Source organism: Synchiropus splendidus, chromosome 18, assembly GCF_027744825.2.
Source record: "Synchiropus splendidus isolate RoL2022-P1 chromosome 18, RoL_Sspl_1.0, whole genome shotgun sequence".
In the NCBI taxonomy this organism is placed as follows: domain Eukaryota; kingdom Metazoa; phylum Chordata; class Actinopteri; order Syngnathiformes; family Callionymidae; genus Synchiropus; species Synchiropus splendidus.
The window spans coordinates 601,255-611,409 of NC_071351.1; the positions used below are offsets into that span (position 1 = coordinate 601,255).

Genomic DNA, 10,155 nt, shown 5'->3' on the forward strand with positions numbered 1-10,155 from the left:
GTCTGATCTCTCCGATCTCACCCTGCCATCGTCTCACACACACACACACACACTGGACCATCCGAGACTCAGCTCTGATTCTCCATCCTCACCAACACCTGTGGGACGCGCTCACAGCCACAGGCGAGTCCGTGTGTGCCGACTTGTGGGGACCAATTCTTGAACACACACCTCCTGTGGGGACCTTTCGAGATGAAACCTCAGTTTCGGGCCTAAAACTTGGCCTGGTTGAGGTGAGCCATGTGTTTGGGAGGAGAGGCCGGGGAAAGGGTGAAGGCCAACGAGAGGTCCCCACCAAACACAAAATCCATAACAACAAGGCTGCTCGGACGGATGCCAGGACCAGCGCTCTTCTGAAGGACAGAAAACGTCGTTGGAGCGCGGCCTTCTCCTCCCACGGAACCCGTGTTGGACTCATCACATCTGTCACAAAGTCGACGCTCTGTCGCCCCCTGCCGCACAACATCGAACGCTGTCAGGCGACGGTGGTCCAGGTTGGACTTTTCTCCGACTGAACACGTGACTCGCACCAGCCGGGACGCCAGCGCGCGGACCAGAGTCCGTTCGGATCGGTCGGCCTCCGTCCGCCAACACAAAAGGGAAGTCTGAGCACGGCGAGAACAAAGTTGGCGCGCATGCGCAGAGGCGACTTCTCCGGGGGAGAAGAGCGGACGAGCCCGAGTTCATCCAGCCACAGTGAAGGCGCGTGAGCGCTCTGGTGCCGAGGTCGCGCTGGGGTGACGACGGTCAGGCCGCGGTCACGTGACGCGCGCCAGGCGTCACGCCGCTCGAGCGACTTTTCTTAAGTTTCGTTTCTCCCGAGGAAGTTGCGCTGGAGGCGCCCTCGATTTATCCACAGGCTTCTGCCGTTGACAGCGAGGCGTCGCCTGGAGCGTGTCTCCGCCCCCGCCGCGCGGCCCCGTGTCTGACAGCAGCCGACGCGGACGCAGTTCACTCCAGAGTCAGGACGGTGTGAAGCGTCCCGCGCCAGCATGGTTCTGAGCAAGAAGCTGCACCTGTGCGCTCGGGTTGGACTGGACTTCTACGAGTTCCTGAGGGACACCGACCGCACCGGCGTGACGGACAAAAGCCAGCTGCGGGAAATCTACAACCTCGAGTTCCGAGCGCGGTGAGTTGCGTGACGTCAGCGAGCGTGGCATCTTCCGAGTCACCACGGTGGAACTGTGTGCTTCTCAGGAGCGACGGAGTGAAGGAGCCCAACTTTGGCTCGGTGCTGTACAGCCTGAAGGTCTCCTACAGAGTGACGGTCAAGAGGGATGTCGTGACGTTCACGCGCTCGGTAGGTTCTGATGCCGCTCCGGAGCCGGTGTTCGCGCACTTCCGCACCGCCTCACTTTGGCCCGGGCCTTTGATCTGCCGACATCAATGTCACACTCCACTGCGGGAGTTGCACCACAACACACCGCGACACAGGAAACCACGGAGGGAGTCATGGCTGACCAGGTCCTCTGACTCCTCTGACTCGCGCGCCTCCTTCTTGTGTGTTTCCGAGATCAGTTCTGGTGTCTGCATTTTAAACGCGGTAAAAAAGACGCGTAGACGGAGTGTAATCGTCAAGCCGAACCGAACCGGACCGTCACTGCCTGGGCCTGTGCGCCTCTCCCAGTCTCCCAGACGTCCGATAACAGCACCTGTATTTCAAGGACATATGGTTCCCGCCGCTGTGTTACTGTGTTTTGACAAGAGCCACGTTGTGTTTGGTGAAGTTCCTCTGGATCCTCTGTGCAGGTGCGGGCCCACGACCAGGACCAGTGGAGGGCCGTCAGGTCCCGCAGGCCTGACTCTGGTCCCAGTGTCGATCCAGTCCAGACCGAGCTCCAGCCGCAGCGGAGTCTGGCCAAACTGCTGATGAAGAAATTGAAGACCAACAGGTGACGACCGAGCCGGTTGACTCTCAGACGTCAGCCCAGGCGGGCAGCACCGACCCACACGGGCCAGTCAGGTCGCCTTTGTACGTTGGTGGAGCAGTGTCTTGACTGACCATCTGCCACTGTTGAGCTGCCACTTGTTCCCTTCCGTGTTTGACTGTGGCCACACCTAGTCATTGATGCTAATGCAACTGCGGTGGAGAATCCAGGAGGCCTCTGCCGTGGGTTTTAAGGTGACACTCCCCTGTGCCCGCAGGTCGACCTTCATCTCAGACAAACATGGCGTCCGCATCACGTCCGACCACCACTTCGAGGACGGGAGACTGCAGCTAACGGTCACGGAGGCGCAGCAGGTTTGCACCTCGCCGCTCAGCCGCTCCAGACCGTCCCTGCTTCACCTGCTGCTGTGGCACTTCACAGTACGTGGTGAAGATGTTTGTGGAAAACTGCGGAACAGCGCCGGTCCACTTCACCTACTACACGCCGCTGCACTTCCTTCGATACTTCAGCCTGGTGGACGAGCACAAGGTGACGAGGACCAAGCCGCTGACTCTGCAGTCAGGTGAGGCCGCGTCAGTCCAGTCCCACCTGCAGATCACTTCCATCTGCTCTGGTCCTCATGGAGTTGAAATGAATCTCTCAGGCGACTCCTATGAAGTCCAGCTGCACTTCCACTGCACCCTGGTCGGGTTCTACCCCGCCACTTTGGCCTTCGAGTTCAAGTCGCACTCGCAATCGACGACAGCCTTCCACATTGTGCGCTTTGTCGAAGCCCACTGCATGAGCTCGCTGGGCCTGGAGCTGGCTCCTGAAGCCCCCTACAGGCAGCAAGCGGCTATTGTCCTTTACAGTCAGGGCAAGAGTCGCATCATGGACGGGCAGCGGCCTGAAGGGTTGGTGTAGTGTTGGTGGGAGTCCATGAGGTGGCGCTGTGACCGACGTCGGGGATGTGTGCAGGATCACGGTGATGCAGCTGAAGAACGAAGTTCCTCTGAAGTACTACAACCTTCCAAAGGGAGTGCAGCAGCTGGTGGTGGCGCTGAAGAGAGGTTCAGCCACAGACAAGACGTGAGTGGCGGTGCCTGGTCTCAGAGCGGCTCCACGCTTCAGTGTCTGGCGCTTCTCTGACAGGACGCTGCTGGAGAGCCCGCTGAGCTTCGGCAACTACTGGGACAAGTTCCGGCTGCTCCTGCAGCTGGAGGAGCATCAGATGCTGAGTGACATGCGCAGGTACAACATACCCAACAGTGAGCGAGGCCCAGCCGACATGAGCCTGGACCCCTGCAACCGGAAACTGCTGATTCTGCAGGTTGGCACTTGAGAGTTTTTTTGGGGATGGTGGAAGGTTTTGGGTCCCAGAGACGGGGGCTCATCTGAAGACCGGTGTTGGGTCTGCAGCCTGGGCTGAAGACACGTCACATGTCTTGCACCAAGTGATCAGATCTTGTCACCCGCAAGGTTCCCGGCGTGTCGGAGAACCGTCCCTCAGTTCTGCGGGGAGACCAGCTGCTGGTCTATCCCACCGACGACCCAAGCGTGAAGTACCGCGGCTACGTCCACAGCGTCCAGCAGGATAGCGTCCGCCTGGGATTCAGCTCCGAGTAAGCCCCGCCCCTGCCTCCCTCACGACCCCCCATGAGGCCCTCGTGTTTTTGCAGACTTCTCAGTCGCTTCATTGAGGGGATGAAGTTCAATGTGGAGTTCGCCGTCAACCGTGTCCCTCTGCGTGTTCAGCACCGAGCGGCGGAGATAGCGACCGAGCACATGCTGGAACCAGTGTTGTTCCCAGCGCTTCCGACCCACAATCCAGACGTCCTGCCTGGGTCTCTCAGGTGAGACTCTGCTCTGGAGATGTGTCCAAACGTTGGCCTCTTCTCATGAACATGTGCGACGGATGTGGTCTGGAGGAGTGGCACTGGTGCCGCGATGCGAACGTCCTTCTTCTGGACCGGCTTGACATGTGTAACCTCCCCGATTTCAGGCTCTTTGACTCTCAGCTGGAGAGGAACCAGCTGCAGTACCAGGCCGTCTGTCACATCGTAGCCGGGTCTTCTAAACCCGCCCCGTACTTGGTCTTCGGTCCTCCTGGCACAGGTGCAGCCTCCACCTGCGGGTCGAGAGCCCGACACCAGCGTGTCTCAGCTCTGCTGTGGCTCCTGCAGGTAAGACGGTGACTCTGGTGGAGGCCATCAAGCAGATCGAGAAGACGGAGGCGGGCTGCCACATCCTGGCCTGCGCGCCCTCCAACAGTGCGGCCGACCTGCTCTGCAGTAGGATTCTGCACCACGTGGATCTTCACAAGGTTTACCGCATGTACGCCAGCAGCCGAGACCCCGTCTGTGTCCCCGGAGACCTGAAGGTCAGAGGTCACCGGATCGGCCGCCTCATGACGCGAGTGACACCTGCTGATGGCGTTTGTGTTGACAGTCCTGCTCCAACTTGGTGGGCGACTGCTACCTGTTCCCACCCAAGGAGGAGCTGATGAAGTTCAGGATCCTGGTCACCACGCTGATCTCAGCTGCGAGGTAACCCCCGACCCAGAAGGTCCTGCTCTTTGTGCTGCGTCAGACTCTTTGTGGTCCTCAGGCTGGTGTCAGGAAACGTTCCCACGGGTCACTTCACCCACGTGTTTGTGGACGAGGCAGGACATGCTGTGGAGAGCGAGTGCATCATCCCCTTGGCAGGTAAGGTCTCCACAAGTCCTCAGTACAAGTCACAACCGGGTCCCTCTGTTGTGGCTTACAGGTCTGCTGCAGGCCGGCTCCGGTCAGGTGGTTTTGGCTGGAGACCCCAAACAGCTGGGACCCATTCTTAGATCTCCTTTCGCTGTCAAGTACGGCCTCGGTGAGCGGCTCGCACGCACACGCTCTCACAGACTCACACACACAAACACACACGCACACACTGCTCTCTGGTCTGCAGGCGTCTCATTCCTGGAACGGATCATGACGGACTTCCCCCAGTACCAGAAGAAGGACGGCGTCTTCGACAACCGCTTTGTCACCAAACTGCTGAAGAACTACAGGTGCGGTTTGTTCCATCTGGATCTGCTTTCTGGCGGGTCCTAACAACTGGACTCTCCTGCAGGTCCCATCCTGCCATCCTGAGGATTCCAAATGAGCTCTTCTACGATGGCGAGCTGGAGGTCTGCGCTGATGAGATCATCCGAAACTCCTACTGCCAGTGGCAGCACCTGCCCAAGAAGGTGATGTTCACGCCGCCCACTTACACAATACTGTCAACAAACTTGATGTGACTGAGGTGACCTCTCACCCTTCTGCGGTCCTCAGGGCTTCCCCGTGATTTTCCACGCTGTGACTGGCATCGACGAGCGCGAGTCCAACAGCCCGTCGTTCTTCAACAGAGCCGAGGCGGAGGTTGTGGTGGACTATGTGAAGAAGCTCCTGGAGACGCAGAGGAAGAAAGGCCTGGCTTCCATTTCTCCACGTGACATCGGCATCATCGCCCCCTACAGGAAACAGGTCGGCATCTCTGGTCGTTTTGTTCTCGTGTGTGTACCAGATCCTGGAGTCAAGAAGAACAGGAAGGAAGTCCACCTTGAAAACAGGGAGATTTGGAACCGAAGGCGGGAGCGGTTCAGTGGAGGAAGCGATGTCACGCTTACGCTTTCTTGTTTGACGCTGCAGGTCCAGAAGATCCGGAAAGCTCTTCAGAAAATACAGAAGGACTTTAAGTTGAAGGACATGCATCAGCTGAAGGTGAGACGTGGCTCCTCTTCCCGCGTGACAGGCCGGCACTGACCAGTGCTGTTGGGCAGGTGGGGTCAGTGGAGGAGTTCCAGGGTCAGGAGAGGAGAGTCATCCTGGTGTCCACTGTCCGGAGCAGCCCGGACTACGCCGAGATCGACAAGACGTTTCACCTGGGCTTCGTGAAGAATGAGAAGGTTGCAGCCCAGCGGCCACTTCAGCGTACGCCTGGATTCTGACGCTGCTTTCTGGCCCTCAGAGGTTCAACGTTGCTGTGACGCGAGCCAAAGCCCTCCTGGTGGTGGTGGGGAACCCCAGAGTGCTGAAGATGGACCCCGTGTGGAGCCGGTAGGGTTTTACCTGAGCCCTCCACGTGAAAGCGGCTGAGCCAAGTCTTTGGAGAAAGGCTGAGTCAGCAGCAGCGGCTGTTCACGTGACTCAGCTGACGGTGACTCACCGCTGCCTCTGGTCTGCAGGTTCCTCCAGTACTGTGGGGACGAGGGCGGCTTGTGTGGCTACGTCCACTCGGAGGAGGACGAAGACGTCATCGCCAGGCTCGCTTCACTCTCAATCCACATGCAGGTGGAAGGTGAGTGGAGCGCTGGAGCCCTGGCTGTGGCTCACCTCTGACGTGTGGCCTCCTGACCTCCTAGTGGAGACAGAAGAGAGTGTTGTCCAGCAGCAGTTGGATCCCGAGTGGAGGAGTGACCTTTGACCCTGCACAGGGACCGGGTGAAAGAAGTGCTCTGGACCAGACACCGCTGTTTTCCAACCCTTGTCAAGCACTGTTCTTTGAAGACAAATCTGGAGGATCGCCACCAAGGGGACCTCGGCCGTATCGCAATTCTGCTTCGTCCAAAGTCCTGTTGAAAGTACCTTTTCAGTTGTGAGGAATTGTACCAACTCGGTTATGATTTGTTTAAAAATGTTTCCAGAAAGGACGTGTGTGTCGCGTCAGCACAGACCTGTGATGTGTAGAAAATCGGTGTCATCAGCATGGCGCCACTAGAAACCAGCATTTCCGTCCATGCCAATCGGTGCCTGAAGAAGGGCCCCGAGATGAGCGAGCACACGCTCACAACACGCCTCGACACACGGGGCAAGAGCCGTCAGCTGCTGTTGCACGCTGCAGTACCGTGTCCGACCTGGGGGTGGCGCTGCTGAGCGCAGACGCCAGTCTTCTTCACACCTCACAGCGCACCACTGTGAGTTCAGAGCCGCCGCGAAACACTTCAGCTCGAACTCGCGGTCTGGATTTCGGAACCAGAACTTGACCAGAACACCTGCTACTGTTATCGCTCTTAATGCGGAACTTAACCCGAACTTTCTTTGGCTGAGATCATCGGCTCCGGAGCCGCGTCTCTCCGGCGACGTCTTCCTCACGCTGAAGTGGAACCGGTGGTTCCGCCGTGGGGATGCTCACCTGCGCAGAGGAGCGACTGGTCTGACCAGAAGGTACGTGTTGATTCGCGCCGCTGTCCGCTGACCGGCGCGAGCGCGCGTGTCCCCGAGTGGGTCTGGCTCCGGGTCCGGGTCCGAGCCAAGAGGAACCGACCGCGGCTCCCTCTGACTCGGACTGAGCAGCTGCGCCTCTGGTGCTGAAGCGCATCTGAACATCTGATGGCAGAGGTGAGGAGAGGGCGTCACGGAGCTGCTGGAGAGGAGCTCCTGTGTGACCGCGAGTGGGACACCAGAGGACCGGAGGTCAGGAGCAGCTCTGGGCGCTTCCTGTCGCCCACATTAGTATGAACAAGAGTCGGCCCCGGGTCCCCGGCAGCTGCCTGACGCTGAGCGCTGCGACCAGACATGTCATCTCAGCAGAAGCAGAGAAACACGAGCGCAGTGTGCGGCCCTCGCTGTTTCTTTAATGAGCTCACTTTACACACTTGGTTAAGCGGCTGACTCGCGCGCACATCTCGTGTGACAGCAGCCTGGACACCCTGCCAGAGGGGGCGCCAAAGACCACACACGAGCGGCCCACTGGTTCTGCAGGAGAGGTCCAGTGAGCCCACCACGCTGCTGCTGCAGGACCAGGTGACAGGGTGTCGCGTGCAGCTCTGCTTCTTGGCTTGAACAGCGGACTCAGTGGCGCCTCCTGTTGTCGGTGAAGGTCAGGAGTCCAACCCAAGTCTCTGTCACCGAGCCACCTACAGAGTCGCCACTAGGAGGAGCTGTCCGCGGTGCTGAACGGCTGATGGCACCGGTGGCAGTGTCCAGGATCATGAGCGTCCTGAGCACTTGTTTCCTGCTGGATACATGTCACAATGCGATCAAGTGCGCAAGGCAATCCTTGTCAGTCACAAGTCCGAGTCTCCTCCAGGCACCTGTGTGCGCCAACATCCCGAATGCACTGACGGCAGGGCAGGAAAGTCAAGCTCATCAGGCAGACTGAGAGTGGTCATAATCTTTGTGCTCTCTGTGCTACAGCATGCAGGGGTGGTGGCGCCGGTGTGCGTGTGGAGTCAGCGCGTGGAGTCTCCTGCTGTCACTGTGCCTGGCCTCCGCGGCACACGCCCACCGCAGCCACACAGGTGAGACACGTGGACTGCAGCTTGGCGAACGCCTCTGCACACACCAGGCAGGAAGTGATGTCACACTGAGGAGAGCGAGTCGCCAGCTGTGGGTTCCAGTTCTACAAGGGCAAGTGCGGGAGACCGGCGCAACCTCGCCTCTGTTCCTCCAGTCAGGAGACACAAACGCACACATGGCGAAGACGCATTCAAACACACCCAATCCTGTTGGAAATCCTGGCCTTTGTCACCACAGCAGAGAGATTGGAGGTGTGGACTGCAGTCTGGACGTTCAACTGTGTCATGAGTGACGGCCTAAACACACACACACACACTGGTATTTCTATCCTTGCCTGACCCTGACTGTGCTGACACCCATCTGAGCGCTCTTGGTTTGACCTCCGACCTCATGTGTTCGGAGCCACGGGAGGTAAACGCACCTTTCTCGTCCTGCAGTGCACGTGAAGGCTGGAACGTGCGAGGTCATCGCAGCGCACCACTGCTGCAACAGGAACAAGATGGAGGAGAGGTCCCAGACCGTCAAGTGCTCCTGCCTCCCCGGGCAGGTGGCCGGGACCACGCGAGCGCTGCCCTCCTGCGTCGACGGTAAGAGCCTCCAGACTCGTGTGGAGGTCACCAGCCAACCTGGGTGGCCACGAGGAAGTGGGAGTGAGGTCAGCCATCTTGGACGGTGGTGAGGCTGCTCCTGCTCTCAGACCTCAGGGAGGTGTCACAGTCCCACAGGACAGGAAGTGATGTCACTGGGAGCTGACTCTGCTGCACCTTCGTGAACGTTTGTCCCGCAACACACCTGGTTCTGTCTGCAGCCTCCATCATGGCCCAGAAGTGGTGGTGCCAGATGCAGCCCTGCATGAGCGGAGAGGAGTGTCAAGTTCTGCCCGACCTGACCGGGTGGAGCTGCAGCACCAGCAGCAGAGTCAAGACCACTAAGGTCTGTGTCCTTCACCTGATTTCACTTTCTGCATTCCAGATCGAGTTCTGGGTGTCACGTGACCACCGCAGGGTCAAGGCCACTCTGGTTGGAGCGTCCGGTGCCGTCGACCCGAGTGGTCTGAGCCTGGCCCGGTCTCCATTATTCATGTTGGCGGCAGACTTTTTAGGATGAATTATTAACAGTGAGGAGCGAGAAGCTTCTGCTGGCGTGGAAACTCAACCTCAAAGGTTCTTCTCACTCACTCAGTCTGAGCCTCTCCAGTTTCTTGGTCGGAGGCCTGGTCCAGCCTGCGCTGCTCTCCTCAGCTGACAGAGAGCTGGAGCGAGTCCTTGTCACTGACTCAGCAGGATATTCACAGGAAGTGAGTCTTGAGAGTCAAACACTCCATGGGCACAGGCGTGAGTCTCAGGGACTCCGGAAGCTTTCGCATCCACGTTTGAGATTCAGGCTCTTTCCCCTGTCCTTGAGACTTGACCTGGGTCTCCGTCTTGCAGGTGACCCGGTAGTCCTGCCTGGAAGGTGCACCACGGCCCACGAGGACGTGCCTGAACGAGCGGGTGGCTCCGTCTTGTGTCGGCGCCGGACAGACTCCAGGAGAGAGTTCTGCTGCGGACAGGTGGCGAGTGGGTCCTCTGGCTAGACCTGTGGGCCTGGAGCACCCTGAGTGGAGCGCAGACGCTTGATGTGTGTGTGGCGCGTGAGCCACACGACACCAGTCAGTGAAAGAGTCGACTGCATATTTCAAACACGCTCGCATGCTCTGTGACAAACTTGATATCTTGTTTGTTTGTTTTTTACATCCCCACAGATCAACACCTTTTTGTGTTCTACACACGCTTTTCAAGGTATTTCGTGACCGAACCAGACGTTTACATGAGTATGGTTCTGTTTTGGGCTCCCCCCAGAGGGGACGCGCAGCACGCGCAGAAGAGCAGCCTGACGGAGGTGACAGTCACGTGTCTGCCTTTGACTCTGGGCCCGAGAAATACACCGACAAACCACCCTCCGACTCACTGTCTGAGGCGTTTAAAACGCCCGGAACACATTGTTGCTTCACGGATGACACCAGCGTGAGGGCGAGGGACGGCTGGGAC

General features: G+C 58.7%; 2 protein-coding genes across 4 annotated transcripts; both read left to right on the plus strand.

The window, feature by feature from the left end:
- The first annotated feature begins 640 nt into the window (after positions 1–640).
- Positions 641–6,927, plus strand: LOC128750088 (putative helicase mov-10-B.1). 3 transcript variants are annotated; one of them, XM_053850271.1, is made up of 23 exons: positions 642–1,129; positions 1,198–1,300; positions 1,750–1,892; positions 2,146–2,242; positions 2,310–2,451; positions 2,533–2,782; positions 2,847–2,957; positions 3,021–3,198; positions 3,348–3,490; positions 3,548–3,721; positions 3,871–3,983; positions 4,052–4,248; positions 4,317–4,414; positions 4,476–4,573; positions 4,635–4,733; positions 4,812–4,914; positions 4,977–5,094; positions 5,180–5,371; positions 5,537–5,608; positions 5,668–5,793; positions 5,856–5,944; positions 6,073–6,185; positions 6,250–6,924. In XM_053850271.1, exons 1-23 carry the CDS (start codon positions 993–995, stop codon positions 6,309–6,311), a joined length of 2,958 nt encoding a protein of 985 aa, XP_053706246.1. In that variant the 5' UTR covers positions 642–992; the 3' UTR covers positions 6,312–6,924. The 3 variants fall into 3 exon arrangements, with proteins under 3 accessions (XP_053706245.1, XP_053706246.1, XP_053706247.1); XM_053850270.1 differs by having other exon boundaries at positions 641–1,129; positions 4,635–4,914; positions 6,250–6,925; XM_053850272.1 differs by lacking the exons at positions 642–1,129; positions 1,198–1,300 and adding an exon at positions 1,376–1,464 and having other exon boundaries at positions 4,635–4,914; positions 6,250–6,927.
- An 829-nt stretch (positions 6,928–7,756) lies between these two features.
- Positions 7,757–9,995, plus strand: LOC128750089 (chemokine-like protein TAFA-3). Its single transcript, XM_053850273.1, has 4 exons — positions 7,757–8,127; positions 8,563–8,712; positions 8,934–9,058; positions 9,556–9,995. The coding sequence occupies exons 1-4, from the start codon at positions 8,025–8,027 to the stop codon at positions 9,565–9,567; spliced, it is 390 nt and encodes a 129-aa protein (XP_053706248.1). The 5' UTR covers positions 7,757–8,024; the 3' UTR covers positions 9,568–9,995.
- Positions 9,996–10,155: the final 160 nt, after the last annotated feature.

Coding starts and splice junctions, on each gene's coding strand:
- LOC128750088 (XM_053850270.1), top strand. CDS start 993: ATGGTTCTGAGCAAGAAGCTGCACCTGTGCGCTCGGGTTGGACTGGAC. Junction 5,095..5,179: donor GGCAGCACCTGCCCAAGAAG/GTGATGTTCACG, acceptor TGCGGTCCTCAG/GGCTTCCCCGTGATTTTCCA. Junction 6,186..6,249: donor AATCCACATGCAGGTGGAAG/GTGAGTGGAGCG, acceptor CTGACCTCCTAG/TGGAGACAGAAGAGAGTGTT.
- LOC128750089 (XM_053850273.1), top strand. CDS start 8,025: ATGCAGGGGTGGTGGCGCCGGTGTGCGTGTGGAGTCAGCGCGTGGAGT. Junction 8,128..8,562: donor CGCCCACCGCAGCCACACAG/GTGAGACACGTG, acceptor CTCGTCCTGCAG/TGCACGTGAAGGCTGGAACG. Junction 8,713..8,933: donor GCTGCCCTCCTGCGTCGACG/GTAAGAGCCTCC, acceptor TTCTGTCTGCAG/CCTCCATCATGGCCCAGAAG.